The sequence below is a fragment of the Anabrus simplex genome, chromosome 2, assembly GCF_040414725.1.
Source record: "Anabrus simplex isolate iqAnaSimp1 chromosome 2, ASM4041472v1, whole genome shotgun sequence".
Taxonomy (NCBI): Eukaryota; Metazoa; Arthropoda; class Insecta; order Orthoptera; family Tettigoniidae; genus Anabrus; species Anabrus simplex.
Window position 1 is genome coordinate 1,162,805,977 of NC_090266.1, and position 19,258 is coordinate 1,162,825,234.

General features: G+C 40.8%; 1 protein-coding gene across 1 annotated transcript in view; it reads right to left on the reverse strand.

Moving 5' to 3' along the window:
* LOC136863821 (cell adhesion molecule Dscam2) overlaps window positions 1-19,258 on the reverse strand; it is a 760,504-nt gene that overhangs the window by 218,396 nt on the left and 522,850 nt on the right. Inside the window, exon 15 of the mRNA XM_067140158.2 lies at window positions 11,172-11,314. Within this exon, the coding sequence (XP_066996259.2) occupies window positions 11,172-11,314 (143 nt within the window). The remainder of the gene's footprint in view (window positions 1-11,171; window positions 11,315-19,258) is intronic.

Below are 19,258 nucleotides of genomic sequence, written 5' to 3' on the forward strand. Positions count from 1 at the left end.
GCGCGGTTAAAATTTGCCGTATGTGGTAGGTTTTGAAGGGATTTTAATTTGGCGATTTTGCCATTCTAATGCAATTAACCGCAATGAGCCAGAATATTTTGCTAACTACGGTTTGTATAGCATCAATAGGCGTACGTAGTCTAAGTTTATGTAATTAAATAAAAAATTTCATTAGTAATACGTGTTTTATGAAAAGTAAACAGCAAAATACGCTAACACACAAATAACAGTAGTCTGCCTAACACGTTCTTGAAGAAGTTATTGCTACGTCTTCAAAATGAGGGGAAATTGGATCAGCTTAAAGTTGCACCTCATATACTCTTTCGTTCTTCGTTGTTTTGGTAACTTCTTTGAGCTGTAGCCGTGTCTCTGCAAGGCAAAGTCACGTTTCTAATCAAACAATGTCACTATTTTACATCTATGTAAACATCAAGTAACAATAATAATTTGAACACGTTATTTTCCATAGCAGTGAACCCCCACATGTTTTATCCACGCGCCGCCACTGGAAGATTACTACTGTAACCTCATGTTTTATTGGTTAATACACTTTTCTACCCATTTATTTCTTCGAGTTCTCATTTACGAATATGTACTCTAGAACCGGTCCTGTTATTTTAAGTTTTAAGTTGACCCATACTTTATTCTATTCGGACGCACCACGCAGCGTCTCCGCTGAGCTAGACCAAGCAAAGACAGGGGAAGGTACAATATATATAGTTATCTTTATTGGCGTAGTTACACCAAACCAATATGGCATTCAAACGATAATTTAGTCCAGAGTCAGACTATTTCAGGCGGTGTGGTGTGTCGGAGCGAAGAGCAAGCCTGTCAATTCCTGCGACGTCAGCAGAGAGCTGAGTAATGTTATGTTGCCTAGACAACCGGCGCTGTGAGTATGGAACTGGAGATGTCAGTCAGCCGAAGCGCTCTCGATAACAATATTGAGCGTGCTCCTGATATTAGTTTCTCTGAAGAATATTTGAGTTTAGGTCTCAAGATGTAGAAACATTTTCTACCACGTTTCCGTTTTTGTGCAGTGGATGCCAACAATGTTCCTAATAGGTACAAAATAGAACTGTTAAATTTACAATGTAGCGATTTGTCGAAGGAGAAAGATAAACAGAAGGAGGACTTATAAGGAAGCTTCCCAAACCAGATTTCCGAGGTTCTATGCATTTGTTTCACGCATATTATGTATGTTCGGTTTGACATATGTGTGCGAACAATTATTTTCTCTTACGAAACATTGCTAAGTTGAAATTCCGAAGTACCTTGCCAGATCACAACCTTTGAGACGCAATCATCGATTACAAATCGCCCAGACATTATATTCTACCATTGATAAACTAAAAAAATTAAACAGAAAATGCAGGGTAATTTTTCTGTATAGGTCCCTTCTAAATTTCAGAGAAAATAGCTGTCTTTCACATAAGCTAAAATTTTTGTTTTCTTATAACATATAGCCGACATTTAATTGTTCATAATGTCTGACCAGTTATATATTTCAAGCAGTCAGTATTAACGTTACGATGTCCAAGACGTCAATTGTGTTTTTCACACCAGATATTATGTGTCGGTTTTCTCGTTTCTCCTACATCGCTGCAACCCGGACGCCTAAAACCATTTCCTCTTTCCTTGAGGTCACGATCACGCAGTTCAGTGCGCGATGACGTCACAGGATGAACATGTTTTAATTGGTAGCATATGCAGCGGACAGAGGTGACGTCACACCGGCGCTTCCTGTATTTCCACTGATTCAGGCTATATATTCCGCACAGCCTGTGATTCACTACATCAGACCGACTACCAAAGTGAATACAAAATTTTAATTAAAAAACCGTACATTTCACAACTCACATTTTATGCTACTATTGAAAGTGCACATTTACATCGGCATGTTTCATATGATGATTGGACAGATAAAAAACTAAATTGTCACGCTTCGTCTTCACAAGTCCATGTACTCTAGTTACCCGAAGAAAGTAACCAAATGTTGTGGCAATTGGACTGACATGGCATCCATATCAAATATACTAGCCACTATAAATATTTCAAAAAAATATATCGAGACCAAACGTACAAAATCATAAATAAAAAGAAAATTAAAAATTACGTTTGCATCCTGATCGATGATCAAGGTATAGTTTTAAATTTGAATTCCTGCTTCACAGAAGTGTTGGCAAAGTTGATAAAATCTGAGATATTGAAAGCCATCTATTCATTATAAGGCTTCTGTAGACAAATTTTCATACATTTTCTCTGGAAAATGGTCTTGGGCTGAGCATCTGCATTAGCATATTGTTCGTCCTCACTTATATTCGAAATAATAGACGACTCGCACTCATTTCCAAAAGCATGCGTTAAGTCACTATCCTTCAAACGCGAATTGTTTTCACGATGATTCTTTAGTAAATAAATGTGTGTGTGCTGTAAATAGACAGAAGTGCGCCAAATTCATAATCTATTTAAGTAAAAAAGAATAAATGAAAGCCCACATTAGTATTAAAATATTGTCCATAAGATGTCAAGAGACACATTATGATGAGTGCTGACTCCTATCAACTTAAACGAAAACCTATATGGGCGTTAATATTACGGTTAGGAATGTCACAAATACGACACTACCGATTTCGGAACCATGCAATGGGTCATAGTTGTTCGTCCGCCAGTTCTAAGGTTAACACAAAAATATACTCATCAAAAAATGTTAAGCATGCACCAGATTCTGTGGTGTCGAGGTGGAAAGGATAAGACATTATTTATTGTGAAACTCGGGATAGTAAAATACAACGAAAACGTTTCTCGGTAACTTTGGACCCGTATGAGAACAAGAACAGTCAGTATATGACTAAATAAATCAAATTAAGGAACCTCCTCAGTTAGAAGATCACAAATTAATCAATGAAGTCACATGAATCAATAAGATGATAGTCCTCCAGAGACTCTGAAGCGCTTTTGAATGCGACGGGGCATGTTCAGCACCAAATCATTTGACATTTCTGGAGGAAAACGGTCCCACTCCTCGATGGCAGCATGTTTTAGAGCCTGAATCGTTAATGATGGATGTTGACGGTTGGAAATTGTTTAAGAAAGATCCACGCATGCTCTATACACTTCGTGCCCGGAGAAGACGCTGGCCAGTCCATTCTGTGGATCTCACGTCCCTCCAGGTATCCATTCACAGCTGCTGCACGATGTGGACGAGCGTTATGACCCTGTAGAGTAAACTCATCCCCTACAGTCCCTCTACCACCTCTTACCATGAGTAGGAGAATGTTGTGTTTTTACACTGCGGTCGCCATGTTTCCTTGAATGTGTACCAGTGGTGTATAGCGGCTGAACATGGTACCCGCCCAGGATAGTGCTGAACCTCCAAGCAATTGGTCAAGTTCTACTGCGAATGATTCATTGTAACGTTCCCCTCTTGCCCTCAATATGCGCAGAGAGCTGTCATCATGGCGTAAACCAATTTGTATTTCATCAGTGAACAACGTTCTGGATCATTGATCTCGAGCCCAAGTCTGATGTGCTCTAGTCCATAGAACGCGACCCACTCTGTGATATCATCGAAGTGGAGGACCCCTGACGGGTCTTCTTGAATACATTACCATATCATGCAGTCTCTCGTGCACAGTTTGTGTACTTACATTAACTCCTGTGGCGTCTCGAAACTCGTGGCGCAGAGTAATAGCTGTGGGTGTAGGATGTCTACGTGCAGATATGAATATATTCCTGCCTTCAGATGCTGTTGTTTTGCGCGGGCCGCCCGCGCGATGTCGATTAGCTAGTGAATGGTTGTCTTGGAATGTTATTCACTACTTGGGGGATATTTTGATTTACGTGAACAACTCATTCATTTTCATAACTGAAAAAAGGAATTCTCACATATATACAGGTTGTTAGGGGTATACCTGCAGATATTTCTTCTAGCAACAGAGAACGATGTGACGAATCACTATATATCAAACTTTTAGTAATCCTCGGAAGTTATTTTCGAGAGCAAAGAGATAGGATGTTTTTAGAATAGGTAATATGCCTTGTTCTTGTGAATGAAGAGCTCCCCTTTTTAACAGTAAGTCACGCGCCATACGTGCCAAACTGGTTTCTCTTTGTGTTTACAAGCAAATGTACTACTGTAACAGCTGAACGCTACCTATGCAATGCACGAGATGTTACGTAACATACTTGTCAAACTGGTTTTATGTTTAAGAGCAACTGAACTACGATAACAGCTGAAGGCGGCTACTACAGTAGTGTATTACGTTACATTCTCGCCAGACTGGTTTTGTTGTTGTTAGTATTTAGTTTCCGTCGTAGGGGCTTCAAACAATACTTGTCATCGGTTTCGGACTCTGGAGATGTATCGCATTCTCAGCGTTAATACTGGTTCATTTGCTGTTCCGTCCTTTAGGGGATCGGGATATCTGCGGTCATGAGCCCCGTGGTCTAGCGAATATGAAAATGACCCGAAAACCGGTGTCGGTGCGGGACCTGTACGAGTGTGTGACATAATTATTGGTTGGGATAGGCGCGCCGGGGCGTGAAATACGGTACGATCCCCGTTGTGCATCGGAACTGAATTATCGAAACACATCGGACGTTTAGTTTCAAAGGAATAATGGGCATGTTATACAACTAAATAAACTGAGCTCGATAGCTGCAGTCGCTTAAGGGCGGCCAGTATCCAGTAATCGGGAGATAGTAAGTTCGAGCTCCACTGTCGGCAGCCCTGAAGATGGTTTTCCGTAGTTTCCCATTTTCACACCAGGCAAATGCCGGGGCTGTACCTTAATTAAGGCCACGGCCACTTCCTTCCACTTCCTAGATATTTCCTATCGCATCGTCGTCATAAGACATATCTGTGTCACTGCGACGTTAAGCAAAATACAAAAAAACAACTGAATAGATTAAACGTACTTACATTTCGTGCCTTCTTCCGGGCTGAGTGGCTCAGACGGTTGAGGCGCCGGCTTTTTGACTCCAACTTTGCAGGTTCGAACCTGGCCCAGTCCGGTGGTATTTAAAGGTGCTCAAATACTGTACGTCAGCCTCGTGTCGGTAGATTTACTGGTACATAAAAAGAACTAAATTCGGGCACCTCAGCGTCTCAGAAAACCGTAGAAGTATTTTGTGGGACGTAAAGCACTTAACGTTATTATTATTATCAGGTCATTTAAAGCTGAAATACGTTGAAGAAAATAGTAAAATATGCGTAGTTTAAGAGGAAACAAGATGAAATATACGTCACGTGATCCAACATCGGTCGCAGTAGTTAACTACACATTCCTATGCGTAAGACGAGTCAGCTGTTATCTCGTTTTGTGTATAAACATCAAACATACACATCAACAAATCTGAGAAACATAAACAATGTTACACGTTAGAGACATGTAGCTATTAACCTGAACGCCAGGCCGACGGGCGCTTTCATGAGCACAAGATGAGATATCAAATTATACACAATTCACAGATGTCGAACGTATCTAAGAAGATTCCTCCACAACTACATCCTACATTTTACTATGATAGTGCTAATAACAAATCGTAGCAGATTACGGTACTGCGTGTTCAGATGATGTCGGTAGAATACAGTATACCTGTTAAGACATAAAGCTGCAGTAGAAGAAGAGGAAGAAGAAGGTAACGAGAGCCACACAGTCAAGCAGGACAGAGCCGTACAAGGCGCACATTAGTGACACAGACATAAGAGTGGCGTGGTCGTAGGAACTACAGTCGCATTAGAAACACTCTGTTGTAGAAAAGAATGAACTAAAATACAGTACGAGCTCCGTAATTCCAGGTGGACGGTAACAAGACTATCTCGAATAGAAAAGCACGCATTTGCGAACGTACACGAAAACGCCTGTGTACAAAAAATGTACCGATGTTAAACATTACAGCACAACAGTTTCGAAAACAAAAACGTACAGATTGCCTTACACTAAAAGAAATTTTAAAATTTCTTTTGTAAATTAACAAAACACTCTAGGAAACCTACTTAAGTTAAATGTTTACTTACAGTTCCAATTTCAGTAGTGATGAATATAAAACGAGAATGTTATTGAAATTTTGTACGTGATAATGATGATGATGATGATGATGATTGCTGTTTTAAAGTTATTGGCACTTAAAACGCAAAGTGGCTTCTGTTTTAACTCGTAGTGAATAAGAAACAGAATATAAATTGCTCGAACACACGTAATAAATCCAAACCACGTGCAGGGTAGGATTGAGGTACAGCCGAACTGCGTTAAAGGTCAATGTCTAGCGTTTTAACAAGCAGGTCTTCCGTGTGTTGTGTTCAGCTTTCGCCACGTACAAGGCACTCGCGCACTGAAACTCTCGATGTATAATTTTTGTTACCGGTACATTGTTACGAAAACATCGAACTTTCGCGACTCAAAATACTATATCGATTCTGTACTGTACTCCCAATACATTACGTTGCAGAAATGGCATAACATGTGACATACTGAAGTATGAACTCGTAGCAATTGTTGAAAGTGATCACCCTGGGCTTCTCTGCAGGCTTCACTTCTCCGAATCCAGTTGCGACGCATTCGAGCCAAGACACCAGGGTTGTTCAGAATATCCTCTGCTGCTTAAACAATACCTTCACGGAAGTCGTCCGAAGTGGTTACTTCAGTTCGATATACTTTGTGTTTCATGTGCCCCCAGACATAAAAATCGATTGGAATAAGGTCTGGAGATCTGGCTGGCAAATTGATACATCCACATCGTCCTGTCCACCGTTGAGGAAATGTCTGCACCATCGTGTAAATCCACGTGGTTCTGCGTAGTCGATGCGACACGTCCTCTGAAAGCTCAAGTAACATACTGTATCTACAGGAGCAAGGTAACATTAATAAAAAGGTGATTAATCCACGTAACCGACCTCCTACTACACCCATCCAGGTATTAATTCAGAACCGGTGCTGGAAATTGCCTTCTCCTACTGAATGGGGATGTTCCACAGCCCATGAGTGGGATATAGTGGGTTCGAACTCCTCTGCCGGCAGCCCTAAGGACGGTTTTCCGTGGTTTGCCATGTTCACACCAGACTGTTCCTTAATTAAGGCCACGGTTGCTTCTTCACGATCCTCGCCCTTTCCTGTCCCGTCGTCGCCGTGAGATCTATCTGTGTCGTGGCGACGTACATCAACTCGTAAAAATGGTAATCAGCTGTGAAAGACACTGCACCCGTTGAATGTGGTCAGGATGCACTCGCTCTTCATGCAGTGTCGTACGTATGGTCCAAGTTGGTACACCAACGGCACGTGTTATACTACGCGTACGACGCCCGGGATCATCGTTTACTATTGTTAGGATGCCCGGCTCCATGGTAAAACGGTTAGCGTGCTGGCCTTTGGTTACAGGGGTCCCGAGTTCGATTCCCGGCAAGGTTGGAAATTTTAACCATCATGGTTAATTTCCCCGGCACGGGGGCTGGGTGTATGTGTTGTCTTCATCGTCATTTCATTCTCATCACGATGCGCAGGTCGCCTACGGGAGTCAAATCAGAAGACCTGCACCTGGCGAGCCGAACCTGTCCTGGGATCTCCCGGCACTAAAAGCCATACGCCATTTCATTTCATTGTCAGGATGTCTTCTTCCGCGTCTAGGATTACACGTGGCCGTTCAGGCCATCGCTTCCCAAAGCGTGATGTAACATAACCTGTATTGCGAATACGCTGCGGTACAGCAAGTATCGTTGCTGGATTCGGCACCCGTCTGTTGGGAAGCCTTTCCCGATAGATTCATGGAGGGCGACCCGTGTTCTGTTCTGACACACGATACACTAGCAGCATATCATGGTATTTGTGTATTCATACACTGGCATTATTCAAATACTACTACTACTACTACTACTACTACTACTACTACTACTACTACTAGTCCGAAGTACCTCGCGTACTAGTACGGACGATAATTCGCCTCTCTGACAGCTGTTATTCAGGTCAAGGTCAGACAGAGAGCTCATACCTCCAGTCCGGTTTAATGTAGGGGCAGAAACCCGTCCTACCGTATCCCCGTCGCTAGGAACAGCAGACAACCGAACCGGCACGTGACAGGTCTTGTGCTTTTGTCGAACTCTTTACGTGGAATATTCTTCCACAGTGTGATATCAATACCATGGATTTTTGGGAGACCAACTCGCCGTATGCAGAAACACCCCGTGTTGACGTGTAGGTAAATAAAGATTCTTACGTCAATGAAATATTGCATGGGATAGGATTTCCAAGTGAGTAGTATCAGCATTGAATTGTTAAAGCACAGCGAACGTTTTGCTTCATACCAATAAGGGACATGTTATAAAAATAAATAAATTAAACGTACCTTCCTTTCGTGCTTCCAAACGAAAAGAACATGTTTAATGGTAAATTAAAGCATTCTGCTTTTGCAGTGCCTATTAAACGTATCAAAATAAACGTTGCCAGTCTGAGTGGTTCAGACGGTTCAAGCACTGGTTTCATGAACTTAGCAGGCTCGATCCTGGCTCAGTCCGCTGTTATTTGAAGGTGTTCAATTACGTCCGATTCTGATCGGTGGAATTACAGGCACGTTAAAGAATACCTGTGGGCAAAATTCCGAAACCGCGCGTCTCTATTGGCACGTAAACATTTACTATTATTATTATTATTATTATTATAATTACTGGGCGATTTGGTCGTGTGATTAGGAGCGCGCGGCTGTCAGCTTGCATTCGTCGTAAAGCTACTACCAATATAATAATAATAATAATAATAATAATAATAATAATAATAATAATAATAATAATAATAATAATAATAACTGTGTTAGTCCATTATTACTAACTATTATGAAAATAAAAGTTAAACGCCCCACTCAAACTTCGTAGCTGGTAATCTGTCAGAAAACACTAAAGAAAATAGTGAACTTATAACAAGTCCGAATTATTATTAATCTTATAATTGCAGACATGTCTCCGAAATTACCGAAACATTTACTTACAAATTGTTTTACGTCGCACCGACACAAGTAGGTCTTACGGCGACGATAGGAGAGAAAAGGGATACAAGTGGGAAGGAAGCGTTCGAGGCCTTAATAAAGGTACAGTCCCAGTATTTCCCTGATGTGAAAATGGGAAACTACGGAAAACTACGGAAAACCATCTTCCCGCCTGCCGACAGTGGAGTTTGAACCCATTATCACCAAAATGCAAGCTCACAGCTGAGCGCCCGTAACCGCACGACCAATTTACTCTAAGCTCTAATGCCGGTCTGAGTAGCTCGGACGATAGAGCGCTGGTCTTCTGATCCCATCTTGGCAGGTTCGATGACGGCTCAGTTCGGTGGCATTTAAAGGTGCTCAAATACGTCAGTCTCGTGTCTGTAGATTCACTTGCATTAAAAATACTGCGGTAAAAAATTCTGGCATTTCAGCGTCTCCGAAAACCGTGAAAATTAGTTAGTGGAACGTAAAGACATTATTATTATTAGTAATAATATTATTTTACGGAAATTCTAATTAAACGGGTCCATTACAGTCACCATTTTACCTATCGGCACTTACTGTCCAGTAATAAGCCTTCTGTCCTCTGTGGTGTAGTGGTTAGTGTGATTAGCTGCCACCCCCCGAAGGCCTGGGTTCGATTTCCAGCTCTGACACGAAATTTGAAAAGTGGTATGAGGGCTGGAACGGGGTCTACTAAGACTCGGGAGGTCAAATGAGTAGAGGTGGTTCAATTTCCACCTCAGCCATCCTGAAAGTGGTTTCCCGTAGTTTCTCACTTCTCCAGGCAAATGCCGGGATGGTACCTAACTTAAGACCACGCCCGCTTCCTTCCCTCTTCCTTGTCTATCCCTTCCAATCTTCCCATCCCCCGCAAGGCCCCTGTTCAGCATAGCCAGTGAGGCCGCCTGGGCGAAGTAATGCTCATTCTCCCCAGTTGTATCCCCCGACCCAATGTCTCACGCTCCAGGACACTGCCCTTGAGGCGGTAGAGGTGGAATCCCTTGCTGAGTCCCAGCGAAAACCAACACTGGGGGGGGTAAACAGTTTAGGAAAAGGAAGAATAAGCCTTCTATTACAAATGCCCGGCGGCAATTCCACAGGGCTCTTTTTCCTTCGAGCAATGTTCACGATGGTGCAACTACGGTTATTGAAATTTGTCTCATTAATAACAATTTCACTGAATACTTATACCCTTTTCTTTCAGTGTTCACCGTCCTTTCATTGACCTGAAAAGTTTATGCATAAGCATAGACAACTAGCATTGTCTATTGTCAGAAATTCATCGTAGACTGTCGCAATAACAGCACAGAAATGTTGCGCCCATTTTTCATACCTTATTAACTATTTCCTTTCATTTTGTCAGCTTTGATCACTAAGTAATGCCATTGACGTCTTATAAATCACACACAACTACACAACACTTATTCGCATGCATGTGCTGGAACGGATCTTCGACGTCACTGTAAGGATTCTGTGTACTTTTCACACAGACTACCCTAGACCGGTTTTCGAGTACAGCAAGTGGCCTGGCACGTGAGTCAATCTCTCCTACTTGCCAAGCCTTTAGGGGAAGTGCACAACAACATGTGTTGGCCTGCGATAAGAAACAGGTTCAACAGCGCTATACTCTGCTACTGTACTTCACCTACGCGTGGACAGAATGATGTAACCGGCGTATCCTGTTACGGCCGTTCAAAACACATTAGGAAAACTAATAGGACAAGGTAAAAAGTACATAGCATATATTGTGAGATGTATTTTTCTTTGCCTACTAGCTTAATATCTGCACGTATACCCCTGGGTTTTTATTAAGCAACACTGCACTCCGTGTCACTTACAAATGACGAGGTCGAATATCGAAACGTAAACACAAGAATATTCGAGGTACCGCTGGCGCACTCCGGTCATATCTTGTACGATATCTCTGCTAGGCGTAAACTGCTCTGTGACACTTTGTAGTACAGTGCGTTTGCTCGGCCCTGTAGTAACCTGTTCAAAGCTTTCTTAGTGCTTCTTCTAGTCGCTTCCTGGGCACTGCTAGTCGTTAGACCAAGTCTCAGCTTAAGTAAACTCTAAAATTCATTTAATATAATCAGAAATTTTACCAGGCCATTGATGGTTCTCTGCCATTCAGCTTATTATGTTCTCTGGAACTCATGAGTCACTTCTGAGGATACAGAATAACAACTTACCTTGAACTAGCAGATGAATTGCAGTCTGGTCATGACCAAATTCATTGCGAGCGAAGCACGTGTAGATTCCACCATCTGCAGGTTGGACGCCATCAATACTTAGTTCTGACTCCAAACCTTCAGCGACAGTGATATTCTTTATGCTGAAACAATTCAATCCCAGATAATAAATATTACAATTCGAAGAAAAATACACGCAGAAAGGCAGTGGCATTGTCAGTGGAATTATATAGTATTAAATACAGGGACCAGTCTCACCAAGGCGAGTGAGGTGGGCGGATGTGTAGTGCGAAGTGTGCCAGGTGGGCGGAGTGGGAGTGAGGTGAGGACTGGACGAGTTGAGTGATACAAGAAAGATGATTAGCGTCGAACAATATAGGGTCATCATTGGAGGATGGCAGGGAAGTAAGAAGAATGCTACAGCCAAAAACAGTGAAGTTAGCTTAGGGATGAGACTGAAAGGCGAGATGCTGTTGGTGGGAGCTGTAGTCACTGTCCTACTGGTTATTGGGGTGTAGAAGTAAACCCAGGCCCACAGGGCACTGGCAACATGAATAGGGAGGACGTGGAAATAATAAGGAAAGTGGTTAAGGATGTTATTGAAGAACTTTGTCCGTTTGAGCTGTTAAAACGGATGTTACAAGAACAAGGCAAGGAGCATGTAACAGCGAGACGGTGGATTCAAGAAAGCACCAATGAAGTCAAAGGCAAAATGGAGAGCAGTGAGAGATAGTCCTTCTAAAGAAGAAAATAGAAAAACATGGAAGAGGAGATGGAGACCTTGAAGAAAGAAGTTGAAGCCCACAGACATGAAAGCATGAAGAAAGCCATCTTTGTTTATGGAGTACAAGAAGAGAAGAATGAGTCTAAAGAGAACATAATACACAAGGTGGTAGATGTAATACAGCAAAAAATGAAGATCAACTTCAGTGAGGTAGATATAGATGACGTGAAGCTGATAGGAAGGCTGAGGGGTGCAGTCCTATAAAGGTCACGTTGATATCTTCGCTGACGGCAGACTTAGTAATCAGAAATGCTGGAAACATACGGGCTGAAAAATGTGGATTAAGAGAGACTGGGGTACAGATGGGAATAGAAATTTTAAAATCCTGAGAAAACATATGATTAAGGCAAGGCTGCAAGGGTTGAGAGCTTATGTTAGAGGCCAAGTGCTGGTGGTGTCCAATGGAAAATGGTCTCGGAAGTGGGGACTAGAGAAACTTTTATCTATGGAGGAAGATTTAAACAAGGACGAAACGAGTGTAGACGAGGGAGTGCAGGTGGAAAATGTGCATATCACCAAGAGAGGAGCAGAAGAAATTGCCCGTGCAGATGAGTAGGTGCATGTGGATAGTCCCTGAGAAGACGGTCTTGGTTTGGAAGATAGGGCAATAAGAGGTTGTGTGCCGAGTGAATCTAGTATAGAGACATGCTCCGTGGCATCTCCGTTCAAAATTCTTGATAAAGAGGGGTTAGTGATTGATATGTCGCCGAGGACAGCAATCAAGACCGTTGTCGCTGAAGCATGTAAGGAGGCATATTCGGAGGTGTACTCGGAGGTCTACCGCGAAGGGCAGAAATAAATAAAAGTGACACCTAGCAGAGGGGAGACTCTGAGGAAAGGGAGAAGCATGAGTGTAAAAGATTTGTGGGGAAAGAAAGACAAAAAGGAGGAGGGTGTTGTAACGAGAAGTAGAAAGTTAAGTAAAGAGAGTGAGTAGGTTGGTGGTACAGTGCTATTTGTATGAAGAGGATGTGATGATTAGAAGGAGGTGGAATAAGAGATGGAGTTGATAATAAGTGAGTCTGGATCGGTGGTTGTATGGTGAAATCGCTGGGGAAATGTGTCTTGGATCAAAATTTAATGTGTAGTTTGGCTTGGCATTTTAATAGTTTAGATGTTATATGGTGGTATAAGGTTGAGAAAAGTGAATATTTGGTGTAATGATAGATGTATATGTTGGATGTGTTGTTTATTGGATTTAGGAGTGAAGTATGGTAATTTTATGTTATTTGTATGTGAATTGTGTTTGGTATGATATATGAATAAGAGGCGAATGGGAGGTATGAGATTGTTGAGTATGAAAGTTTGAAAAAGGTTGAGGAAAGTGAATATTTGGTGTATTGATGATGGAAGTTTGAAGATAATTTGAAATATGAGTTTAGATTGGTATATGGTGGTATAAGGTTGAGAAAAGTGAATAATTGGTGTAATGGTAGTTGCTATATGTTAGACATGTAGTTGATTGGATTTAAGAGTAAAGTATGGGAATTTTAATATGGAGTCTGGTGTGATATCTTAAGGTAATTTGGAAGAGTAGTTAGTTGAAGGATAAGGGTTTGATTTAGGTGGATAAGTATATTTGGTCGATGAAGAGTAATTAGTTGAAGAACAAGAGCTTGATTTAGGTGGATGTTGGCGAAGAATGACGACATTGTTTTGACGAGGAAGTAGTACAAGTATTGGAACGTGGGGGCTGGATCAGCAGAGTAACTAGATCAGGAGATATGACAATAGCTGTGATGGAATGTGCCGCGTCGGCGAGGCCAGTCAGGTGGAAGGTGTAGTTCTTTCCTTAGATGGCACATGCCGAACGGCCGATGTTGTATTCTAATGTTATTTTTCAATTATGTGTTTGTCTTTTGCCATGGCTAACGGCTCCTTGGAAGTGGGTTGACCGTGGGCCAATTGTTTGTTTGATTTTTTATTTTTTATTTTTTTTATTTTTAATTTTTTAAAATTTTTAATTCATTTATTCCTTTTTATTCCATGGATACGACGGACGTGGCATGAGGGACTGATGATGACTACTGTGGTGACTCTCACTAGGTATGGTCACGTTTCTGGAGTATCTCATGGACCTCATGGCATGCCCAAGAGTCTCGTGTTTTTCTTTTAGTTGTAGGCTGCTGGTGCATGTATGGACTGGCAATGTTATTTTCCTCATTTAACAGATCAATTGGGTAAAATTTACTATAGATCTGGAGGAAAATAATAAAATACTACTACTACTACTAAATACAGGGAGCGAAACGTTCTCGTGAGCAACTCGAACTCAGGATTCAGAATTTGATTACGGTGAGAAAATATCCTCAGCTTCGTGTGGGGAGAATGCGGAATGCAATGTGCAGTTTAAATGATTAATTACCTTTCATGGCGTAATACTTCAGTTAAAAGAGGTACTCAGTTGCTATTGGCTTTATGCCGCACCGACACAGATAGGTCTTACGTCGACGATGAGACAGGTAAGGGCTGGGAAGGAAGCGGCCGTGGCCTTAATTAAGGTACAGCCCCAGCATTTGCCTGGTGTGAAAATGGGAAACCACGGGAAACCATCTTCAGGGCTGCCGACAGTGGGGTTCGAACCCACTATCTCCCCAATACTGGATACTGGCCGCACTTAACGGCAGAAGTACATGAGCGTCCACTGAAATAATGCTGAAACTTACCATAACATTTCTCACAATATCTATTATAACATGAAAGATAGAAATGCACCAATTTTACCATGTCAGGTCAAAGCCCTTCTGATTCTAATGGATTGCAATTTATAGTATTTAGACTTCTAGTTTATTGTAAGGAAATTTTTTGAATATGAGAAATTTTTCAAGTCTTATTGAAACATATCGTCATGTTGGTACACATTACTACTGAAGTATTGGTACCATTGCTTCCAAATTATCACCATACATTCATAGATGCATGGAAGTCTTGAAACTCTAGAATTTTAACATTTGGTAAATATTTATGTCTTCAGCTATAAATTAAAATTTAATTTTAAAATATTGTAACTTTTAGCAAAAAAGAAAGGTTTATAAAAACACAGTTTAGAAGCAACATTAAAAATCCAGAGTTTTAGTATCATTGTGCAGTCATACATGAGTGTGCAAAATTTCATATCTCTAGGTAGAATAGTTTAGGAGCAATGTGTACCAACATGACGACATGTTTGAATAAGACCTTGAGAAATTTCTCATATTCAAAAAATTCCTTATAAGAAACTAGAAGTCTAAATACTATAAATTGCAATCCGTTAGAATCATAATGGCTTTACCTTGACGGGGTAAAATTGGTGCATTTCTATCTTGCACGTTATAGTAGATATTGCGAGAAATGTTATGGTAAGTTTCAGCATTATTTCAGTGGGCGCTAACGTACTTCTGCCCTTAAGCGATAGCAGCTATCGAACTCCGTGGTATTCGGTTGAAAGAAGCACAGACGTCCGTCTAATAAAATCGAGACAGCATCTGATAGCATCTAGACACATTTCGTGTGACATGGTCGTCTGTCTGCTCTGCAGCCAGTGGTGGGTCTTTCGTAGTTTGCAAAAAGGGTGGGTTAAATGAGCTAGTAACTCATGTCAAATTACTGATATTATTGTCTCTGGCTAAATTTCCTTAGTTGTACGAAATATAATATTTATAAATGTACCGGGCGGTACACCTCTACACCGTTTATTTAAAAGTTGCGCCAGTTGAAACTCCTCTTCTGGAGGAAGGTTGAACTTTATCTACTCTATTAATTCTCTACTTTCTCAGAAGATGTCACCACGTGGAAAATTTTGAGTTTTTGAACTGTGTCACTTTTGATGTGTTTTTGTTTCGCTTGAAGTAAGAAGTGTGAACTTTCTCTTCTAGAGGACACTACTGAAGATCAACAATAGTGCACCCTAGTGCGGAGTCAAAGAACTATTTTGTTGGAGAAATTTTTATTTCAAAAGTTTGTGTTTTGTTAAATTTCTTTCTGTTATTGTTTAAGTTGGCTGTATACCCCTCTTTTTCCCCTTGTTTTAGATTTATCCAATCCCGAATTTCTTTTAGTAATTTCTGACCAATCTAGTGTATCTTCCCCCAACTTGTATCTGTTGCGGGGTCCTATCCAATAAAAACATTGTGGGCGGGTGTTTTCATTCCCCTAACGCCTAGAAACTTCCGCGAGAGTATATAAACTGCTGATTTTAGGGTCTCCGGGCCACTTCTGTTCCATCTTTCAGTGTATTAAGTACATAGCAGGAGGCGGGAAGCGCCTCTTTCTTCGGCAGCGGTCAACAATAAGGTAATGGCCGATTAATAAATTCTTTCTTTTCTTGCTCAGCAGTTTAACTTTCGGGGCGGGTTCTAAGCGTTCAACCATGTAACCTTTTCCTAAAATGTAAAAACAACTGGTATCTATTCTATTTTAAAACGACATATCGGGATAGAGAGTGCTTAACCCTCTCGAGCTCCCACTCACATCGTCTTGAGGTGAACTTATTCTCTCAACCTATTCTTCCGTAATGTAATGTAAATTGCTATTAAGTCACCTCTGTAGTATGGGATTAGCCCTTGTAATAACGGCCTAGTGCCAAAGTAGGTTTTAAAATCAAAGTGTATTAGGAGTGCAAGTTCGCCTCCTCTCAAATTGTTTTAGAGGTCATTTAATTAACCTGCTTTTCATTTAATAAACCTCAGTAGATTGGGTATTTTACCCCTGTGTTTATGTCCGTTGAGGACAACTTGAAGGTGGAGTTTGGTGTGGCCTGGGAGAGGCTTAAATTAAAGAGCGTGTGGCTCTTTTGGAAACGGAGTGTTGTATGCCTCGAGAAGGCTTTACTGTGTAATTTGGAGCAAGTGCTCCAGGGTTTGATTGGGGTCTTCTGCCCCGTTGTTAAAATTTGTATATCGGAAAGTTGGGCTAGTTGCTCAAAAATTGTGAACTCAGGGCTCGAAGCCCAAACTCTGTAATCCCTGTAATTGTACATTTCAAATTGTGTTTCGGCTACTAAGTACCTGTTCTTTGTTATTACTTAATTTTGAAAAGAAAATATAACCTGGTTAAATTTTACTTAGTTTCTCTTCCGTAGCTTGAGACCCGTTCACGCCCGCACCTTCTTTCTCCTCTACCTACCACTAAAATACGGTAACAATAAAAAAAGGTCAAAAAACATGCCTCAGGCTCCGCTGTCGTCGTCATGGTAGAACAACAATTCTGAGGAGTTCACACGACAGAGAAAGTGTGTCCGTTTCTTGCACAATTCTGAGCAGATATTGTAATATAGGCCTACATACGGCACTGCCAGCTCTCTGAAAGTGTTTCCTGCTGTCTAATTCTCTCTTAATCTGGGCCACATCTAATTACCTTCATATTTTACTCGTACTTTCTGATATCACATTCTTTACGATGTCATAGACCAGTAGGTTGTGACTGGTTGATTTTCTCTAACTTGACGTGTAGTTCATCCCGATTAGACAGATGGCACCTTATGTAATGATGGATTGTCGAAGCTTTTCTTTCTAACTTATCTTTGAGTCGTTTGCTCTCTGATCTGGACAATAATGGCTTGCTTAGAAAGATGGAGGCGCTGGGCTATGAGACGTTTCTCATCTCTTTTAACTGCAGTTTTAAAAATATTTTTAATTTACCCAGTGTGACTCTCTGTTTTGAGTCAATGTATATGATTACTTAGAATCTATGGATTCTATTCCTTCGAGCTTCAGGTATTTATCTTATTTTCCTTTCCTTGGCTTGCCATAGTTATGCTGGTTTAGTGTGCTGAGAGATCCCTGTTCTGTGTATTATTCTTTTATTTATTTATTTATTTATTTATTTATTTATTTATTTATTTATTTATTTATTTATTTATTCATTTATTCATTTATTTATTTATTTATTTATTTGCAGCAGACTTCTTTCAGTGTCCTTCCTTTTCTTCATGCCTGCTTGTTATGTATTCGTTCCTACGTAGGGGCGGAAGGTAACATTGATCCATTTTATCCGTGTGTGTGTGTGTGATGATTTTGTTTGTGGCTTTTGATTGGAGACCTTTTATATTCTCTTCCGCTTCGACGTCTGGCTTGAGCTTATGCTTATTTATTTATTTATTTATTTATTTATTTATTAATGCCTTTTTTCAGTGGCGAAGTTAGGGCTCGAGGCCCTCTCTTCCACTTAACCACATACTAATCAAAACCATACATAAAGTTATGAGCTGGCAAGGAATTCCATAATCTGGCGCCGGCCACTACAAACGATCTATTAATTTTATTTGTGCGGTGCACTGGAATAGAAAGAGTGGATCTGGAACGTGTATTTAAGTTGTGAAATGATGATAGAAAGGTGAATTTAGAAGAAATATACAGTGGCTGACTTTCCGCTAGTACTCTAAATACCATCGTTAAAATGTGTAGCTGCCGACGTTTATCAGGCTTCAGCCATGAGAGAGCCTTATAGTATGGAGTAATGTGAACATCGTACCCAATATTGTAAAAAAATCGCAGGCAGGAATTCAGTGCTCGTTGAAGTTTAAGTGTTTCTTCTCTTGTCATATCAACTAGAACAACGTCACAATAATCAAGAATAGGGAGAACCAGTGTCTGTATTAGTTTGGCCTTAAGCTCAAATGAAAATACATCCCTTTGCCGTTTAAGAGGGTGTAGCGCTCCAAAAATCTTTTTACAGATGATTTTCGTGTGATCAGACCAATCAAGTGTTTCATTCATAATTACGTCGAGATTTTTAACCGTTTTATTGTAGGGAATAATGTTACCATTCAGTAGGATAGGCGGGATTGCAATATTGTTTGAGCAGTTCAGTAATTTTCGTGTTCCTATTATGATTGCCTGAGATTTTGTGGAGTTTAGTATAAGAGAATTTCGTTGTGCGTATGTACTGAGTCGTCGGAGGTCATTGTTAATATCTTGTATTGTTTCATCTAAGTCTGAAGTCTTGCAGTGTCGATAAATCTGAAGATCGTCAGCATAGAGGTGGTGTGTGTTATTTCCTGTCACCGATGATATGTCATTGATATAAATACAGAAAAGTCAGGGCCCTAGAATACTGCCCTGTGGGGCACCACTAAGTTTCATTTTCCATTTAGAGACCTTGTCATTTACTGTTACACGCTGCTGACGGTTACTCAAATAAGAACTAAAAAACTTAAGCGCAGCCAGGTCAAATTTTAGTAGTTCCATTTTCTTTATCATAGTCTGAATGTCTATAGTGTCTAAGGCGCTACTGAAGTCAAGAAGGGTAAGTATAGTAAGCAGTCGTTTGTCCATAGCATTTCTAATGTCTTCAGTAACCTTCAAAAGTGCTGTCGCGGTACTGT